At 47.7% G+C, this 22117-nt stretch overlaps 1 protein-coding gene across 3 annotated transcripts in view; it reads right to left on the bottom strand.

Annotated features, from left to right (window-relative positions):
* LOC124045541 (rho GTPase-activating protein 39-like) overlaps nt 1-22117 on the bottom strand; it is a 177170-nt gene that overhangs the window by 29816 nt on the left and 125237 nt on the right. For all 3 annotated transcript variants that reach the window (XM_046364894.1, XM_046364896.1, XM_046364895.1), the window contains one exon: nt 15231-16590. In XM_046364894.1, coding sequence (XP_046220850.1) covers nt 15231-16590 — 1360 coding nt within the window. The remainder of the gene's footprint in view (nt 1-15230; nt 16591-22117) is intronic.

Below are 22117 nucleotides of genomic sequence, written 5' to 3'. Positions count from 1 at the left end.
TTCCCTTCCATCCCCCACTCTCTGTAGCCTTCCTCTGGTTGCTTCCATCCCCCACTCTCTGTAGCCTTCCTCTGGCTGCTTCCCTTCCATCCCCCACTCTCTGTAGCCTTCCTCTGGCTGCTTCCCTTCCATCCCCCACTCTCTGTAGCCTTCCTCTGGCTGCTTCCCTTCCATCCCCCACTCTCTGTAGCCTTCCTCTGGCTGCTTCCACCCCCACTCTCTGTAGCCTTCCTCTGGCTGCTTCCATCCCCCACTCTCTGTAGTCTTCCTCTGGCTGCTTCCATCCCCCACTCTCTATAGCCTTCCTCTGGCTGCTTCCATCCCCCACTCTCTGTAGCCTTCCTCTGGCTGCTTCCATCCCCCACTCTCTGTAGCCTTCCTCTGGCTGCTTCCATCCCCCACTCTCTGTAGCCTTGCTCTGGCTGCTTCCATCCCCCACTCTCTATAGCCTTCCTCTGGCTGCTTCCATCCCCCACTCTCTGTAGCCTTCCTCTGGCTGCTTCCCTTCCACCCCCCACTCTCTGTAGCCTTCCTCTGGCTGCTTCCCTTCCACCCCCCACTCTCTGTAGCCTTCCTCTGGCTGCTTCCATCCCCCACTCTCTGTAGCCTTCCTCTGGCTGCTTCCCTTCCATCCCCCACTCTCTGTAGCCTTCCTCTGGCTGCTTCCCTTCCATCCCCCACTCTCTGTAGCCTTCCTCTGGCTGCTTCCCTTCCATCCCCCACTCTCTGTAGCCTTCCTCTGTCTGCTTCCCTTCCATCCCGCACTCTCTGTAGTCTTCCTCTGGCTGCTTCCCTTCCATCCCCCACTCTCTGTAGCCTTCCTCTGGCTGCTTCCCTTCCATCCCCCACTCTCTGTAGCCTTCCTCTGGCTGCTTCCATCCCCCACTCTCTGTAGCCTTCCTCTGGCTGCTTCCATCCCCCACTCTCTGTAGTCTTCCTCTGGCTGCTTCCATCCCCCACTCTCTGTAGTCTTCCTCTGGCTGCTTCCATCCCCCACTCTCTGTAGCCTTCCTCTGGCTGCTTCCATCCCCCACTCTCTGTAGCCTTCCTCTGGCTGCTTCCATCCCCCACTCTCTGTAGCCTTCCTCTGTCTGCTTCCATCCCCCACTCTCTGTAGCCTTCCTCTGGCTGCTTCCCTTCTATCCCCCACTCTCTGTAGTCTTCCTCTGGCTGCTTCCCTTCCATCCCCCACTCTCTGTAGCCTTTCTCTGGCTGCTTCCATCCCCCACTCTCTGTAGCCTTCCTCTGGCTGCTTCCATCCCCCACTCTCTGTAGTCTTCCTCTGGCTGCTTCCATCCCCCACTCTCTGTAGCCTTCCTCTGGCTGTTTCCATCCCCCACTCTCTGTAGTCTTCCTCTGGCTGGTTCCATCCCCCACTCTCTGTAGCCTTCCTCTGGCTGCTTCCATCCCATCGCCCCAAAACACTTCCGCTGCCACGGGCCCTTTACCAAATACGAATTAAACTACACTGAACAAAAATATATACGCAACATGCAACAATGTAAAAGATGTTGTCCCAATCCTCTTCAATGACTGTGTGAAGTTGCTGGAAAGTCCCAACTTTGACATTAGCAAATCATTAGCATGTGACAAAATTGCACATTTTAGAGTGGCCTTTTGTTTCCCCCAGCACAAGGTGCACCTGTGTAATGATAATATTGTTTAATCAGTTTATTGATATGCCACACCTGTTTGGTGGATTTATTATCTTGGCAAATGACTATGCACAATATTTGAGCGAAATAATATTTTTGTGCGTGAGGAACATTTCTGGGATCTTTTATTTCAGCTCATGAAACATTGCACCAACACTTTACATGTTGCATTTAGAATTGTGTTCACTATACTTTCACAAATCTAATAACATGAGTTTGATTTGTTCCCTTTATGCAATGAATCATATCAAATCCCAAACGACCAACATTGTTCTCCCTTTAGAACATCCAGGTAATTCATCACAATCACATCAATAGTGAGTTTGCCTCTGAACCAACACTAATGTCTTACCAAAGGCTTTTTCAAACTCAATTACATGGCCTAAAGAAGAACAAACAGTAATATAACCAAATCAAATCAAATTTATTTATATAGCCCTTCGTACATCAGCTGATATCTCAAAGTGCTGTACAGAAACCCAGCCTAAAACCCCAAACAGCAAACAATGCAGGTGTAAAAGCACCAACAATAACCTTGAAAGATGGGCTTTTATATTCATACTCATATGACCTCATATTTACAATATAATGCTGTAGAAGTCAAGCAGATCTGTTAAGAGGAGATCTGATCTCTTATGTATCAGGCTTTACATTATTGTTCTGACAGAGATGTGTGGGTAGGGACCGGGGAGGGTACCCCTATTTTACTACATAGCAGCTGGAAAAGACATATGTCTATGTAGTAAGGGCTTCATAATGTGTTCTTATGAAAAACAAAAGCGGCATGATAATCTTTTCTATAGTGTAGTAATCCATGCAGCATGGCGAAACATGTGGACCGTTGATCAGATGTACAACTGGTGTATTTGTCCACAGCTCAGGCCCAAAGCTTTCCAATCTGAGCCCCCTCAGCAGGTCTGGAGCTAAGCTCCACTAAGACCCAATCAGGCCAAAACAGCATTTCCACAAAAGGCGTAGGCTCAGGTTGTCTGGGTCTCTATGTTTTTGGTTGGATAGGTTTCTCAAATTCTTTCTTAGGTTTTTGCATTCTTCATAAAATCTTCTGTCATTGTTGGATTTTTTTGATTTGATAGGGAAGATGAGAAACTGCCAAGTTTACACCTTCACTATTACAGTGAAACATTTTGTCCAGGAAATGTTCTAAAAGGGATTGAATTTGTTGTTGTCCAATTATTTTTGGGTAGGTTTCCACACTCCTTTCCTTCCATCCATGGCATTTCTTGATATTATTCAGTTCCTTTGGCTTTGATGATTGAGTATTGCTCTGTTCAAGTAGACTGTGATTTTGCTGTGGTCTGACAGGGGTGTCAGTGGGCTGACTGTGAACGCTCTGAGAGACTCTGGGTTGAGGTCAGTGATAAAGTAGTCTACAGTACTACTGCCATGTACCCACTATAGGAGCCCCCTCGAAGTCTACCATTGACTATGTACATACCCAGCATGTGACGGAGCTGCAGGAGTTGTGACCCGTTTTTGTTGGTAATGTTGTCATAGTTGTGTCTAGGGGAGCATATGAGGGAGGGAATGCTGTCACCTCCAGGCAGATGTTTGTCCCCCTGTGTGCTGAGGGTGTCAGGTTCTTGTCCAGTTCTGGCATTTAGGTCATCACAGACTAGTACATGTCCCTAGGTCTGGAAATGATTGATTTCCCCCTCCAGGATGGAGAAGCTGTCTTCATTAAAGTATGGGGATTCTAGTGGGGGGATATAGGTAGCACACATGAGGACATTTTTCTCTGTTAAGATCATTTCCTTTGAATTTCTAGCCAGATGAAGAATGTTCCTGTTTTGATTAATTTAATAGCGTGAGTTAGGTCTGTTCTATACCAAATTAGCATACCCCCTGAGTACCTTCCCTGTTTCACACCTGGTAGTTTGGTGGATGGGACTACCAGCTCTCTGTCACCTAGAGGGAAACCAGTGGGTCCATCTCCTCTAAACTGTTTCTTGTAGGGTGACAGTCTGAATTTCGGATTTCTTTGGTGAAGTCCAGGTTCCTGCTCTTTAAGCCAAAGGCAGATGACCTCAGGCCTTGGATATTCCAGGATGAGTTAGTGATGGCTTTGTGTTCCATACTGTGTCCAATGTTAGTTGTGTGGTTTGGCTTCAGGCCAGTAAGTGTGAGCAGAGCCTTGTGAGCATCTGGTACATGCCATCGGCTTGGGCTAGTGTAAGAGTGGGGGTTGGCCCTGTTTGCCTGCTCACGGCCTAGGCGTATGTGTGACTTCCATGTTAAGGCCCTCCTTGCGGGGGTGGGGTGCATGGGGTGGGCAGGAGGGGCATAGGTCTGATTTGAGGTGTTCTAAATGGTGTGTGGGCATGGTTGAGGGGGGGTGTTGATTGGTTGGGGTGGAGGTGTGGATGTGGCTGGTGGTGCTGTGGTCTGGATGTAGGTCCTCTCGGCAGGGGGGGGGGGGCTCCCGCAGGTCTGGGAGAGTGTCTCGACTGGTCTGGGTGGAGTGTCTGTTGACACTGAGGTGCTGGGGCAGCGGTTGAGGGTGATGTCCTTTAGTGTCTGGGCAAAGGTGGGCACTGCTGCGTTGTGTCGGTGGACTTGGTTGTAAGTCCAGGATGGAGTGGTGGGCCAGGTAGACACTGGGCTTTGAGGCACATTCACGGAAAATACTTTTGTTTACCCGCTGTATAGTAGCAGGGTGGAAGTCTTTTCGTGGTAGCAGGGTGGAGATAACCACTTGTGCGTTGGGGAAAGTAGAAGAAGCTTTTTCAATCACTCCCTTCAGTGCTGTGGCCACCCTTTTCTGCTGTGCTCTCAGGTGGTTTGTGCCTGTGTGTATTATTATGTGGCTAGGTGAGCCTAGTTGGTCCTCAGACAGAAGGTCTAGGGTGCGCTGGGTCCTCAGACAGAAGGTCTAGGGCGCGCTGGGTCCTCAGACAGAAGGTCTAGGGCGCGCTGGGTCCTCAGACAGAAGGTCTAGGGCGCGCTGGGTATTTGGACACCAGAGTTTAGATACTGTGTGTTTGGGAAAAAGTACATTTTCTTGTATATATATTTCCTGTTTTGAGTCCATAAGGAGTACAATCTGTGGCTTGCATATGTTCTCAATGGGTGTGGGGGGGTGTCAGGAGGGCTATCAGGGTGGCTTGGGGTTCTTCATTTGTCTGTTCTGCTGTGATGTCAAGGCCATGGTCAAGGTCTGGGGTGGACTGTTCTGCTGTTGTGTCGAGACTTTTGTCAGGAGCTGAGGTGAGTAGTTCTGCTGGCTTCTCGGCAGGGGTGGCCAGTTCTCTAATGGGTTGTCACATGTCATCATTCCCTCCTTCTCCTCCAGCACTCGGTTCTGTTCTAGACTTGTACAGGTTGACATTGGCTGACTCAAGAGTCCTCGTTTTCTAGTATCCCGAGTTTCCACCTATCGCTAATACCTCCCCTCTTAACAGAGGTGTAGTGTGTTAATATAGCACTGCGCCATGCCAGGGGATGGTCTGTGTTAATATAGCTCCATGCCAGGGGATGGTCTGTGTTAATATAGCACTGTGCCATGCCAGGGGATGGTCTGTGTTTTGTGCACTTGCCATGCCAGGGGATGGTCTGTGTTAATATAGCACTGTGCCATGCCAGGGGATGGTCTGTGTTAATATAGCACTGCGCCATGCCAGGGGATGGTCTGTGTGGAATATTAAGTTGTTTAAGTTCCCATTTTTATAATAGTCAGCAAAAAAAGTATCTCTTGATATTCCATAAGGAGCTTGTTTTGTACTCTTTTTGTGCCTTGTCATTTTCTACATCCAGAGGGTTGTGTGTTGTAATGACATCTGAACAGAGAGGGCTTCAAAGGGCTGTGTTTGGTTGGGGGGGGCTGTGAAACTCTCCTGCCATTGTTGGGCTCAAGGACGTTGACACCTCTCACGTCACACCTCAGTGCTAATTGAAGTTGCATGTTATATGTTTTATGACTGCTGCAAGATGAATGACCTCTTTGAGGACATTAATGTTTCCTGAATCTGAATGGCAGGCTGGGGTACCTTCAAAACAGACACATCCAGACAGCGACAATGGCAGGTCTTACAGACGAGAGAATGGCAAAGTTACGACAAAAATACAGACTCTTAACGCCACATTGCCCACAAAGTGTGTTCAAATAAATCCTGATTAATTGTGTTCGTTTTTATATTATGGTTTGATAAAATAAGCACTATTACAGACCCTGCTAATTGCTGATGTCTGGTAATTAAGGACACCCTTCATTTTTCAATTTCAGACAGGCCTTTTTGCTGAAGGCCTTTGGAAGAGTCATTTCCATGGGTGTTCATATACTGCAGTGAATGATATGGCTTCTGAGGGCCTGAACCACATTTCAGTCAGGCCATTTCAACCCACACACAGCCTCAGCCCCAGTCTCGTTGCAGAGCATAGGCAGCTTCTGCCAAGTTACTCTCCTACAGATCTGACAATGAACAGTGAAATGACTCTGCCCCAATGTATTTCAACATGTGCCTGGAGTATTCATCTGCATAAGGTAGGCGTTTCATATAGGAGCACATTTGAGTACATGATAAATGCACACCACAGACCACGCATACATCCACAAGACAAAACTGATATCAGCTCTGAGGATTTGAGGCCATTCAGGATGGCTTTTGCTGTCAATAACAGTCAGTAACTCAACCTCTGATTGGACATTTACTACCCCGAGACATAAGTAGACATACCCAGTAAAAGTCCTCAAGGAGAGTCTACAATTTAGAAGTAGAAGTACTGTACATCCAGAATGTATGTGATCCCATTCCAACACATTATACCCAGTGATCCCATTCCAACACATTATACCCAGTGATCCCATTCCAACACATTATACCCAGTGATCCCATTCCAACACATTATACCCAGTGATCCCATTCCAACACATTATACCCAGTGATCCCATTCCAACACATTATACCCAGTGATCCCATTCCAACACATTATACCCAGTGATCCCATTCCAACACATTATACCCAGTGATCCCATTCCAACACATTATACCCAGTGATCCCATTCCAACACATTATACCCAGTGATCCCATTCCAACACATTATACCCAGTGATCCCATTCCAACACATTATACCCAGTGATCCCATTCCAACACATTATACCCAGTGATCCCATTCCAACACATTATACCCAGTGATCCCATTCCAACACATTATACCCAGTGATCCCATTCCAACACATTATACCCAGTGATCCCATTCCAACACATTATACCCAGTGATCCCATTCCAACACATTATACCCAGTGATCCCATTCCAACACATTATACCCAGTGATCCCATTCCAACACATTATACCCAGTGATCCCATTCCAACACATTATACCCAGTGATCCCATTCCAACACATTATACCCAGTGATCCCATTCCAACACATTATACCCAGTGATCCAGAGAGTACAGCGTTTTTATATGTAACACTCTGGTGCCTTTGTAATAGTTGCAGGGCTGGACTGGGACTCCTCTGTTCCTGACTGGACTGGGACTACTCTGTTCCTGACTGGGACTACTCTGTTCCTGACTGGGACTACTCTGTTCCTGACTGGGACTACTCTGTTCCTGACTGGGACTACTCTGTTCCTGACTGGACTGGGACTACTCTGTTCCTGACTGGGACTACTCTGTTCCTGACTGGACTGGGACTACTCTGTTCCTGACTGGACTGGGACTACTCTGTTCCTGACTGGACTGGGACTACACTGTTCCTGACTGGGACTACTCTGTTCCTGACTGGGACTACTCTGTTCCTGACTGGACTGGGACTACTCTGTTCCTGACTGGGACTACTCTGTTCCTGACTGGACTGGGACTACTCTGTTCCTGACTGGACTGGGACTACTCTGTTCCTGACTGGGACTACTCTGTTCCTGACTGGACTGGGACTACTCTGTTCCTGACTGGGACTACTCTGTTCCTGACTGGACTGGACTGGGACTACTCTGTTCCTGACTGGGACTACTCTGTTCCTGACTGGACTGGGACTACTCTGTTCCTGACTGGGACTACTCTGTTCCTGACTGGACTGGGACTACTCTGTTCCTGACTGGGACTACTCTGTTCCTGACTGGGACTACTCTGTTCCTGACTGGACTGGGACTACTCTGTTCCTGACTGGACTGAGACTACTCTGTTCCTGACTGGGACTACTCTGTTCCTGACTGGACTGGGACTACTCTGTTCCTGACTGGACTGGGACTACTCTGTTCCTGACTGGGACTACTCTGTTCCTGACTGGACTGGGACTACTCTGTTCCTGACTGGACTGAGACTACTCTGTTCCTGACTGGGACTACTCTGTTCCTGACTGGACTGGGACTACTCTGTTCCTGACTGGGACTACTCTGTTCCTGACTGGGACTACTCTGTTCCTGACTGGGACTACTCTGTTCCTGACTGGGACTACTCTGTTCCTGACTGGGACTACTCTGTTCCTGACTGGGACTACTCTGTTCCTGACTGGGACTACTCTGTTCCTGACTGGGACTACTCTGTTCCTGACTGGGACTACTCTGTTCCTGACTGGGACTACTCTGTTCCTGACTGGGACTACTCTGTTCCTGACTGGACTGGGACTACTCTGTTCCTGATTGGGACTACTCTGTTCCTGACTGGACTGGGACTACTCTGTTCCTGACTGGACTGGGACTACTCTGTTCCTGACTGGGACTACTATGTTCCTGACTGGGACTACTCTGTTCCTGACTGGGACTACTCTGTTCCTGACTGGGACTACTCTGTTCCTGACTGGGACTACTCTGTTCCTGACTGGGACTACTCTGTTCCTGACTGGGACTACTCTGTTCCTGACTGGACTGGGACTACTCTGTTCCTGACTGGGACTACTCTGTTCCTGACTGGGACTACTCTGTTCCTGACTGGGACTACTCTGTTCCTGACTGGGACTACTCTGTTCCTGACTGGGACTACTCTGTTCCTGACTGGGACTACTCTGTTCCTGACTGGACTGGGACTACTCTGTTCCTGACTGGACTGGGACTACTCTGTTCCTGACTGGGACTACTCTGTTCCTGACTGGGACTGTTCCTGGGGACTACTCTGTTCCTGACTGGGACTACTCTGTTCCTGACTGGACTGGGACTACTCTGTTCCTGACTGGACTGGGACTACTCTGTTCCTGACTGGGACTACTCTGTTCCTGACTGGACTGGGACTACTCTGTTCCTGACTGGGACTACTCTGTTCCTGACTGGACTGGGACTACTCTGTTCCTGACTGGACTGGGACTACTCTGTTCCTGACTGGGACTACTCTGTTCTTGACTAGACTGGGACTACTCTGTTCCTGACTGGACTGGGACTACTCTGTTCCTGACTGGACTGGGACTACTCTGTTCCTGACTGGACTGGGACTACTCTGTTCCTGACTGGGACTACTCTGTTCCTGACTGGACTGGGACTACTCTGTTCCTGACTGGACTGGGACTACTCTGTTCCTGACTGGGACTACTCTGTTCTTGACTAGACTGGGACTACTCTGTTCCTGACTGGACTGGGACTACTCTGTTCCTGACTGGACTGGGACTACTCTGTTCCTGACTGGGACTACTCTGTTCCTGACTGGACTGGGACTACTCTGTTCCTGACTGGACTGGGACTACTCTGTTCCTGACTGGGACTACTCTGTTCCTGACTGGACTGGGACTACTCTGTTCCTGACTGGACTGGGACTACTCTGTTCCTGACTGGACTGGGACTACTCTGTTCCTGACTGGATTGGGACTACTCTGTTCCTGACTGGGACTACTCTGTTCCTGACTGGACTGGGACTACTCTGTTCCTGACTGGACTGGGACTACTCTGTTCCTGACTGGACTGGGACTACTCTGTTCCTGACTGGACTGGGACTACTCTGTTCCTGACTGGACTGGGACTACTCTGTTCCTGACTGGGACTACTCTGTTCCTGACTGGGACTACTCTGTTCCTGACTGGGACTACTCTGTTCCTGACTGGACTGGGACTACTCTGTTCCTGACTGGACTGGGACTACTCTGTTCCTGACTGGGACTACTCTGTTCCTGACTGGGACTACTCTGTTCCTGACTGGACTGGGACTACTCTGTTCCTGACTGGACTGGGACTACTCTGTTCCTGACTGGGACTACTCTGTTCCTGACTGGACTGGGACTACTCTGTTCCTGACTGGACTGGGACTACTCTGTTCCTCCCATCCAGGAAACATACAGGTGGGGAGTAGGACTGCCTGGAGCCGCTCTCCCCAATCCTCACTCCCAAATCTCCATTGTCTGAAACCCCACCCTTCCAAAAAAAATGAAAAGGGATTGTTCTTATTTCTACTGCCAAAAACAGAGATCCCTTTTTCCCTTTAAACAATGGAAATAGTCCTGGAATGAGACCAACAATTCTATTAAGTTTGTCCAGACAGTATAAAAAAATGAGGGTGTGTTTTATTGAAAAGTTCAGTCCAGTGTATGTTTCAGAGCAGAGGTTAGAGAATTCTCCAGTTGAGTAAAGTGGCCCGGCTTTGATAGTGGATGGATATGTGGATGGATCTAGCGTGACCTCCGCTAAGCGCTAGTGTGGGAAAAAGTCTCACATACTCAGCTTCAATGAGCTGACAAACCGAGCCAGTTAACGGGACCTTCTCCCTAGTAAGTCCCCAAGCCCAGCTCAACACATGACACACTGAAACCAGGATCAAATCTGTGTTTTATTTCCCACATACTCAGCTTCAATGAGCTGACAAACCGAGCCAGTTAACGGGACCTTCTCCCTAGTAAGTCCCCAAGCCCAGCTCAACACATGACACACTGAAACCAGGATCAATTCTGTGTTTTATTTCCCACATACTCAGCTTCAATGAGCTGACAAACCGAGCCAGTTAACGGGACCTTCTCCCTAGTAAGTCCCCAAGCCCAGCTCAACACATGACACACTGAAACCAGGATCAAATCTGTGTTTTATTTCCCACATACTCAGCTTCAATGAGCTGACAAACCGAGCCAGTTAACGGGACCTTCTCCCTAGTAAGTCCCCAAGCCCAGCTCAACACATGACACACTGAAACCAGGATCAAATCTGGGTTTTATTTCCCACTCGCTGTCACTCGTCCTCTATTTCACTTGATCTGGCATACAGTTCACTGAACTGCATGGTATGTTTAGTAAAAATCACATACTGTATGCTAATTGTACTACATACTATTTAGAATGCACTCTTTATTTTTTATTTCACCTTTATTTAACCTGGTAGGCTAGTTGAGAACACCTTTATTTAACCTGGTAGGCTAGTTGAGAACACCTTTATTTAACCTGGTAGGCTAGTTGAGAACACCTTTATTTAACCTGGTAGGCTAGTTGAGAACACCTTTATTTAACCAGGTAGGCTAGTTGAGAACACCTTTATTTAACCAGGTAGGCTAGTTGAGAACACCTTTATTTAACCAGGTAGGCTAGTTGAGAACACCTTTATTTAACCTGGTAGGCTAGAACACCTGAGAACACACCTTTATTTAACCAGGTAGGCTAGAACACCTTTATTTAACCAGGTAGGCTAGTTGAGAACACCTTTATTTAACCAGGTAGGCTAGTTGAGAACACCTTTATTTAACCAGGTAGGCTAGTTGAGAACAAGTTCTCATTTGCAACTGCGACCTGGCCAAGATAAAGCATAGCAATTCGACACGTACAACAACACAGAGTTACACATGGAATAAACAAAACATACAGTCAATAATACAGTAGACGAAAGAAAACAAAAAGTCTATATACAGTGAGTGCAAATGAGGTAAGTTAAGGAAATAAATAGGCCATGGTGGCGAAGTAATTACAATATAGCAATTAAACACTGGAATGGTAGATCGGCAGAAGATGAATGTGCAAGTAGAGATACTGGGGTGCAAAGGAGCAAGATAAATAAATAAATACAGTATGGGGATGAGGTAGGTAGATAGATAGATGGGCTGTTTACAGATGGGCTATGTACAGGTGCAGAGATCTGTGAGCTGCTCTGACAGCTGGCACTTAAAGCTAGTGAGGGAGATATGAGTCTCCAGCTACAGAGTTTTTTGCAGTTCATTCCAGTCATTGGCAGCAGAGAACTGGAAGGAAAGACGACCAAAGGAGGAATCGGCTTTGGGGGTGACCAGTGAGATATACCGGCTGGAGCGCGTGCTACAGGTGGGTGCTGCTATGGTGACCAGTGAGCTGAGATAAGGCGGGGCTTTACCTAGCAGAGACTTGTAGATAACCTGTAGCCAGTGGGTTTGGCGATGAGTATGAAGCGAGGGCCAGCCAACGAGAGCGTACAGGTCGCAATGGTGGGTAGTATATGGGGCTTTGGTGACAAAACGGATGGCACTGTGATAGACTGCATCCAGTTTGTGGAGTAGAGTGTTGGAGGCTATTTTATAGATGACATCACCGAAGTCGAGGATCGGTAGGATGGTCAGTTTTACGAGGGTATGTTTGGCAGCATGAGTGAAGGATACTTTGTTGTGATATGGGAAGCCGAATCTAGATTTAATTTAGGATTGGAGATGCTTAATCTGAGTCTTGAAGGAGAGTTTACAGTCTAACCAGACACCTAGGTGTTTGTAGTTGTCCACGTATTCTAAGTCAGAGCCGTCCAGAGTAGTGATGCTGGACGGGCGAGTGATGCGGGCAGTGATCGATTGAATAGCATGCATTTAGTTTTACTTGCATTTAAGAGCAGTTGGAGGCCACGGAAGGAGAGTTGTATGGCATTGAAGCTCGTCTGGAGGTTAGTTAACTGTTAACTGCCTTATTATTATTCGACCATGCTGGTCATTTATGAACATTTGAACATCTTGGCCATGTTCTGTTATAATCTCCACACGGCACAGCCAGAAGAGGACTGGCCACCCCACATAGCCTGGTTCCTCTCTAGGTTTCTTCCTAGGTTTTGGCCTTTCTAGGGAGTTTTTCCTAGCCACCGTACTTCTATACCTGCATTGCTTGCTGTTTGTGGTTTTAAGCTGGGTTTCTGTACAGCACTTTGAGATATCAGCTGATGTACGAAGGGCTATATAAATAAATTTGATTTGATTTGAGTTAACACAGTGTCCAAAGAGTGGCCAGAATTATACAGAATGGTGTCGTCTGCATAGAGGTGTATCAGAGAATCACCAGCAGCAAGAGCAACATCATTGATGTATACAGAGAAGAGAGTCGGCCCAAGGATGGAAGCCTGTGGCATCCCCATAGAGACTGCCAGAGGTCTGGACAACAGGCCCTCCGATTTGACACACTGAACTCTGTCTGAGAAGTAGTTGGTAAACCAGGTGAGGCAATCATTTGAGAAACCAAGGCTGTTGAGTCTGCCAATAAGAATGTGGTGATTGACAGAGTCGAAAGCCTTGGCCAGGTCGATGAATACGGCTGCACAGTAATGTCTCTTATCGATGGCAGTGTTTTCCTCACTCGTTCTCTCTGCAGGAGATCTTCTCCAGGCTTGCAGTGTTTTCCTCACTCGTTCTCTCTGCAGGAGATCTTCTCCAGGCTTGCAGTTTTTTCCTCACTCGTTCTCTCTGCAGGAGATCTTCTCCAGGCTTGCAGTGTTTTCCTCACTCGTTCTCTCTGCAGGCTATCTTCTCCAGGCTTGCAGTGTTTTCCTCACTCATTCTCTCTGCAGGAGATCTTCTCCAGGCTGGCAGTGTTTTCCTCACTCGTTGTCTCTGCAGGAGATCTTCTCCAGGCTGGCAGTGTTTTCTTGGTGGAGGTGACTAAAGCCACCTTATGGATTTGGAAAGCTGAGCAGCACCTCACGTGGGGGAGTGGAGCGCTCGCCCCCATTAAAACTCCCGCGCGTTTCATGTTTATTCTTCCTGTCTACCACAAACGTGTAGCCTGTGGAGTCCTCGTTCTGTGTTTTTAGTTTTTATGTGCAGGTTGTTCTGTTCAGAGTCCCTGCAGAGCAGCCAGTCTCTTAGTTGCGGGGGTGGATGCGGTTTGAGTTGATAAAGCCTTTGACAAAAACAACTCACGGCCTAACATTATAATTAATCAGCCACAACAAGCAACTAGGCTAACCCAAATCACACTATAAACTATTTCTAAAACAAGGTGAGGAGGAGGCTTGGGGCTGTCTCAGGTGGCAATACACACACTGCATTAACGTGACGTTGTTTTTTTACAGGAAGGAAAACATGTGATTAGAAACAACTCCAATAGGATTCAAGGCACTCCGAGGCCCTTTTCCTGGAATGGAACAGACTGGCAACAGGAAACTGAGAACAAGCAGCTTTCTACTGCATTGTTCCTACGGCGACAGGATGTCGACAGCGTCCAATTTTTGTCCTGAAGGCTGAAGTGAGAGGGAGGTGAATCCCAGAGAAAAGAAGACAGGGAGAGACAGAGATGACTGCTGCCTCACAATGCCTTCCCTTCACATCGCCTACACACTTCCACATCTCCAACACAACACGGGAAGAAAATAGAACAATTCTTGTTCCCTAGAACTGCTTATAAAGATAGCAAGGAGAAAGGCAGCAGCTTTATTTTTGGTAGAGACAGAGTCGGAGAGAGAGATGGACAGAGAATTCCCGGGGCATGGATAGGAGACATTCCAGCTGACCTGCAGTAATACACCTAACGAGGCTAATTAGCACACGCCCAGTCATATGAGATGGAGAGTACAGAGCTTTCCTCACACAGACAGCCCAGTCATATGAGATGGAGAGTACAGAGCTTTCCTCACACAGACCGCCCAGTCATATGAGATGGAGAGTACAGAGCTTTCCTCACACAGACAGCCCAGTCATATGAGATGGAGAGTACAGAGCTTTCCTCACACAGACAGCCCAGTCATATGATGAGATGGAGAGTACAGAGCACACAGAGATGGAGAGTACAGAGCTTTCCTCACACAGACCGCCCAGTCATATGAGATGGAGAGTACAGAGCTTTCCTCACACAGACAGCCCAGTCATATGAGATGGAGAGTACAGAGCTTTCCTCACACAGACAGCCCAGTCATATGAGATGGAGGGTACAGAGCTTTCCTCACACAGACAGCCCAGTCATATGAGATGGAGAGTACAGAGCTTTCCTCACACAGACAGCCCAGTCATATGAGATGGAGAGTACAGAGCTTTCCTCACACAGACAGCCCAGTCATATGAGATGGAGGGTACAGAGCTTTCCTCACACAGACAGCCCAGTCATATGAGATGGAGAGTACAGAGCTTTCCTCACACAGACAGCCCAGTCATATGAGATGGAGGGTACAGAGCTTTCCTCACACAGACAGCCCAGTCATATGGCTGTATCGGCCCTCGCACTGCGTACAGACGTCTATTCAACGTCTAGTCCACGTTGGTTCAACGTAACTTCATTTAAATGACGAGGAAACAACGTTGATTCAACCAGTGTGCTGGAACTCAAGCAGCCACCCGACACATGTCAACATATCAACACATGTATATTACACACGCCAGAGGAACAGGCCTGTTTTCTACTGTGTATTCACAAAGAGGTCTGAATGCTAAGACAAGTATAACACCCCCCCCCCACCCCGGATACAGTACACAGTGTTGAGAGGCGGGCTGTACTGAACTGTACCTGTGAGAGGGACATGTGGGGCTCCGAGGAGGACAGGCTGTTGATGCTCTTCTCCAGAGTGTCCACCTTCTCATAGGTCCGTTTCTGACGCACCATGCCCTCCGACGCCAGGGGCGAGAGGGGCACGTTGCCATGGGTACTCCCGCTCCTGGTCCGGTACAGAGAGTGGTTACTGGCGCTGATGTCCTCTCGGGAGGCGCTGCGGCCCCTGTACTTCTTCGGGGAACCCAGGGGGGAACGGGTCCGAGGTACAGAGCTGTCAGACATCTCAGTGTCCAGGCTGGCCTTGCTGCCACGCAGGGTGTTAGATCGACTCACCACCACCCGCATCTCTGCCATCAGCTTCTCATTCAGGGCACTGAGCTCCCCACTGCTGCCCACTGAGCCTGGCCGGCCCTGCCCTGTTCCCCCAGCCCCCCCTCCCAGGGCTCTCCGGCGGTTCTTCCTCCTCAAGCTGGGCGAGGGCCCGGTGGAGTAGCCGGAGTCCTGGTGGGTGACGGCGGCCGGCGCTGGGTACTCCTGGGACGCCACACTGTTCTGCCAGCTGTGTCGGACGTCCATGTTCTTCCTCACGCTGGTCTCCAGGAGACGCCACGACTGCTTCTTCTCCAGGCTCACCTCCTTGGGCCTGGGCTGGGTGACGACTGGGCATGGGGATGGAGAGGGGGGCAGGTCAGGGTCTAGAGCAGGGGCCTGCTCTGTCTGGATAGGATGGGATAAGGGGCTCTGCTTGCAGGTGGCAGGATCCACGTTGACCATGTGTTTGATGCACTCCCGTCCAGCGGGGCTGTACTCTGTGGCGGAGGGATTCCTCTTGTGTTTGGAGGCCAGATGAGAGGCTGGGTATTGAAGCAGCTTGGGTTGCTGCTGGGTCTGGGTCTGGGGTTGGCGGACCCTCTGCAGGCTGGTGGTTGGGGTGGAGGACCTATTCAGGAGGGCGGCCCCCTCCACCTCCATCGGGGGCTCATCGTAGATAGGTGTTTCCATGGGTGGTTCATCATAGATGGGCGGAGAGGCACCGTAATGGGGCGAGGAGGGCTGGGGGGTGCCAGCCTGACACCTCTGTGGAGTCTGGTAGACCTGGCTGCCAGTGGAGGGCATCACCAGGCCGAAGTTACCGTTGTCTCCCTTCTTCAGGTGGAAGGCTTGCTTGTGGTCCACAGGGGCAGCCATCTTGCCTTCAGGGCTGGATATGGGTCTGTCTGAGTGGACCTGGTACACAGCAGGGCTCCCAGGGCTGAGAGTGTTGAGGTGCTGGGTGCTAGTGGGCACCACGGACTGGTTCCTGCCAATGCTGTTCACCTTCACCAACATGGCTGCCTTCGACCCCGGAGCTGGTTGCCATCTTTGACCTGGGTCCCTGGAACAGAAGAGAGGAAGAGTTTTTGATGAAAAAACAAATATTTATACATCAGGGATGGGCAACTTTGATGGCGGGTGGGGGCCACAAAACATCTGAACATCTGTAAGGGGCTGCAGTGGCTCACCGGTCTGTGTACCCACATCCTTACCCAAAGGACTGACTTCCCTGCTGTGCATAGAACACACTCAAAGATGTGGGATATGTACACAGCACTATAAACACTGGCTTAGACCTGTTTGGTGGGTAAACAAGACAGATGACTGTTCAATGGCAACTTGCTCATATGCAACGGAGAAGAAAGAAGCCTGTGACTGGGATGCCAGACCTGGCCAGAATCCCACCTGCACATTCCCCTGTGTTTCAAGCTTTAAACCCTCTGACCTTCACGGTTCAGAGAGAGAGAGATAGGTCTCTATGTCTGACAGTATTGGCAACCAAGGTCTTTATGAAGGACAAAACACTTGTTAACCGTGTTTATCTCATTTTGTGAGACTATGAGAGTGTATGGGAGGCAGGTATGAGACTGTAGGTTACAACTGGGAGGTAGGTATGAGACTGTAGGTTACAACTGGGAGGCAGGTATGAGACTGTAGGTTACAACTGGGAGGCAGGTATGAGACTGTAGGTTACAACTGGGAGGCAGGTATGAGACTGTACAGGTTACAACTGTGAGACAGGTATGAGACTGTACAGGTTACAACTGTGAGACAGGTATGAGACTGTAGGTTACAACTCTGAGACAGATATGAGACTGTACAGGTTACAACTCTGAGACAGATATGAGACTGTAGGTTACAACTGTGAGACAGATATGATACTGTAGGTTACAACTATGAGACAGGTATGAGACTGTAGGTTACAACTGTGAGACAGATATGAGACTGTACAGGTTACAACTCTGAGACAGATATGAGACTGTAGGTTACAACTGTGAGACAGATATGATACTGTAGGTTACAACTGTGAGACAGGTATGAGACTGTACAGGTTACAACTGTGAGACAGGTATGAGACTGTACAGGTTACAACTGTGAGACAGGTATGAGACTGTAGGTTACAACTGTGAGACAGGTATGAGACTGTACAGGTTACAACTGTGAGACAGGTATGAGACTAGGTTACAACTGTGAGACAGATATGAGACTGTAGGTTAAAAAACTGTGAGACAGGTATGAGACTGTACAGGTTACAACTGTGAGACAGGTATGATACTGTAGGTTACAACTGTGAGACAGGTATGAGACTGTACAGGTTACAACTGTGAGACAGGTATGAGACTAGGTTACAACTGTGAGACAGGTATGAGACTAGGTTACAACTGTGAGACAGGTATGAGACTGTAGGTTACAACTGTGAGACAGGTATGAGACTGTAGGTTACAACTGTGATACAGATATGAGACTAGGTTACAACTGTGAGACAGGTATGAGACTGTAGGTTACAACTGTGAGACAGATATGAGACTGTACAGGTTACAACTGTGAGACAGGTATGAGACTGTACAGGTTACAAATGTGAGACAGATATGAGACTAGGTTACAACTGTGAGACAGATATGAGACTGTAGGTTACAACTGTGAGACAGGTATGAGGCTGTAGGTTACAACTCTGAGACAGGTATGAGACTGTACAGGTTACAACTGTGAGACAGGTATGAGACTAGGTTACAACTGTGAGACAGGTATGAGACTGTAGGTTACAACTGTGAGACAGGTATGAGACTGTACAGGTTACAACTGTGAGACAGATATGAGACTAGGTTACAACTGTGAGACAGGTATGAGACTGTAGGTTACAACTGTGAGACAGGTATGAGACTGTAGGTTACAACTGTGAGACAGATATGAGACTGTACAGGTTACAACTCTGAGACAGATATGAGACTGTAGGTTACAACTATGAGACAGGTATGAGACTGTAGGTTACAACTGTGAGACAGATATGAGACTGTACAGGTTACAACTCTGAGACAGATATGAGACTGTAGGTTACAACTGTGAGACAGATATGATACTGTAGGTTACAACTGTGAGACAGGTATGAGACTGTACAGGTTACAACTGTGAGACAGGTATGAGACTGTACAGGTTACAACTGTGAGACAGGTATGAGACTGTAGGTTACAACTGTGAGACAGGTATGAGACTGTACAGGTTACAACTGTGAGACAGGTATGAGACTAGGTTACAACTGTGAGACAGATATGAGACTGTAGGTTAAAAAACTGTGAGACAGGTATGAGACTGTACAGGTTACAACTGTGAGACAGGTATGATACTGTAGGTTACAACTGTGAGACAGGTATGAGACTGTACAGGTTACAACTGTGAGACAGGTATGAGACTAGGTTACAACTGTGAGACAGGTATGAGACTAGGTTACAACTGTGAGACAGGTATGAGACTGTAGGTTACAACTGTGAGACAGGTATGAGACTGTAGGTTACAACTGTGATACAGATATGAGACTAGGTTACAACTGTGAGACAGGTATGAGACTGTAGGTTACAACTGTGAGACAGGTATGAGACTGTAGGTTACAACTGTGAGACAGATATGAGACTGTACAGGTTACAACTCTGAGACAGATATGAGACTGTAGGTTACAACTGTGAGACAGATATGAGACTGTAGGTTACAACTGTGAGACAGATATGAGACTGTACAGGTTACAACTGTGAGACAGATATGAGACTAGGTTACAACTGTGAGACAGGTATGAGACTGTAGGTTACAACTGTGAGACAGGTATGAGACTGTAGGTTACAACTGTGAGACAGATATGAGACTGTAGGTTACAACACAACTTGAGATGGATCTGATTTGACGCAGTGCGACTGTGAGATTGTGCTGATTAAGTGTCCAACAAACATGGCCATAGTGTGAGTACATAATCAGGGCATAGAAACTCAATTAATATTACTTAAAGAGACTGTCACAATGAAACAATGGAACAACTTTTCTCAACAAAACCCTTACTCAGCTTATCAAACAGAAGTACCCACACAAACACACACACACATTTTCCAGAACATCACGGTCATGTTTGTAGGGGAAACACAACAGGAAAAGTTTGTTCCAACATTACAGTCTGCCAAGTAAAGCTGTCAAAACCACACACACACACACACACACACACACACACACACACACACACACACACACACACACACACACACACACACACACACACACACACACACACACACACACACACACACACACACACACACAGACACAGACACAGACACAGACCCAGACACACACCCAGACCCAGACCCACACACACAGACCCAGACACACACACACACACACACACACACACACACACACACACACACACACACACACACACACACACACACACACACACACACACACACACACACACACACACACACACACACACACACACACACACACACACACACACAGTTGAAATCGGAAGTTTACATACACCTTAGCCAAATAAATTTAAACTCAGTTTTTCACAATTCCTGACATTTAATCCTAGTAAAAATTCCCTGTCTTAGGTCAGTTAGAATGACCACTTTATTTTAAGAATGTGAAATGTCAGAATAATAGCAGAGAGAATGATTTATTTCTTTCATCACATTCCCAGTGGGTCAGAAGTTTACATACACTCAATTAGTATTTGGTAGCATTACCTTTAAATTGTTTAACTTGAGTCAAAAGTGTCGGGTAGCCTTCCACAAGCTTCCCACAATAAGTTGGGTGATTTTTGGCCCATTCCTCCTGACAGAGCTGGTGTAACTGAGTCAGGTTTGTTGCCCTCCATGCTCTCACACACTTTTTCAGTTCTGCCCACACATTTTCTATAGGATTGAGGTCAGGGCTTTGTGATGGCCACTCCAATACCTTGACTTCATTGTCCTTACGCCATTTTGCCACAACTTTGGAAGTATGCTTGGGGTCATTGACCATTTGGAAGACCCATTTGCGACCAAACTTTCACTTCCTGACTGATGCCTTGAGATGTTTCTTCAATATATCCACATACTTTTCCAACCTCATGATGCCATCTATTTTTGAAGTGCATCAGTTCCTCCTGCAGCAAAGCACCCCCACAACATGATGCTGCCACCCCCGTGCTTCACGTTTGGGATGATGTTCTTCAGCTTGCAGGCCTCCCCCTTTTTCTCCAAACACAATGGCGGCAATCAGGGCCAAACAGTTCTATTTTTGTTTCATCAGACCAGAGGACATTTCTCCAAAAAGTATGATCTTTGTCCCCATGTGCAGTTGCAAACCGTAGTCTGGCTTTTTCATGACGGTTTTGGAGCAGTGGCTTCTTCCTTGCTGAGCGGCCTTTCAGGTTATGTTGATAGAGGACTTATTTTACTGTGGATATAGATACTTTTGTACCTGTTTCCTCCAGCATCTTCACAAGGTCCTTTGCTGTTCTGGGATTAATTTGCACTTTTCGCACCAAAGTACGTTCATCTCTAGGAGACAGAACGCGTCTCCTTCCTGAGCTGTATGACGGCTGCGTGGTCCCATGGTGTTTATACATGTGTACTATTATTTGTACAGATGAACGTGGTACTTTCAGGCTTTTGGAAATTACTCCCAAGGATGAACCAGACTTGTGAAGGTCTACAATTTATCTGAGATCTTGGCTGATTTCTATTGCTTTTTCCATGATGTCACGCAAAGAGGCACTGAGTTTGAAGGTAGGCCTTGAAATACATCCACAGGTACACCTCCAATTGACTCTAATGATGTCAACTAGCCTATCAGAAGCTTCTAAAACCATGACATAATTTTCTGGAATTTTCCAAGCTGTTTAAATGCACAGTTAACTTAGTGTATATAAACTTCTGAGCCACTGGAATTGTGATACAGTGAATTATAAGTTAAATAATCTGTCTGTAAACAATTGTTGGAAAAATTACTTGATGTCATGCACAAAGTAGATGTCCTAACCAACTTGCCAAAACTATAGTGTGTTAAGTGGTTGAAAAACTAGTTTTAATGTCTCCAACCTAAGTGTATGTAAACTTCCGTCTTCAACGACACACACACACACACACACACACACACACACACACACACACACACACACACACACACACACACACACACACACACACACACACACACACACACACACACACACACACACACACACACACACACACACACACACACACACACACACGGCTGTGTTTCCTCCTATGTTCCCTCAGAGGGCAGTGGAATGTCAGGCCCTAATCCTGCATCAATGCCCTGGGTGTTCTGGTCCTTCAGTGGTGCAGCCTACTCACCCTCCCTCAGACCCCAGATCAGCCCTTCACACTCCACAAGCAACCTGATAATCTCCCCGACAAGCTAATCTAACCAGCACTGAACTCCCTTCACACCAGACCCTTTCTTTCAAAAGACTGTTCAGACTATAGCTAAACTGTAAAAACAGCATAACCTCAACGAATCCACCTCTCAGCCAGGAAACCCACCATTACCCATCCAACATAGGCAAAGACATAGGAGACAAGCAACACTGT

This window comes from Oncorhynchus gorbuscha, linkage group LG10 (assembly GCF_021184085.1).
Source record: "Oncorhynchus gorbuscha isolate QuinsamMale2020 ecotype Even-year linkage group LG10, OgorEven_v1.0, whole genome shotgun sequence".
Taxonomy (NCBI): Eukaryota; Metazoa; Chordata; class Actinopteri; order Salmoniformes; family Salmonidae; genus Oncorhynchus; species Oncorhynchus gorbuscha.
This window is presented reverse-complemented; position numbering and strand designations above follow the sequence as displayed.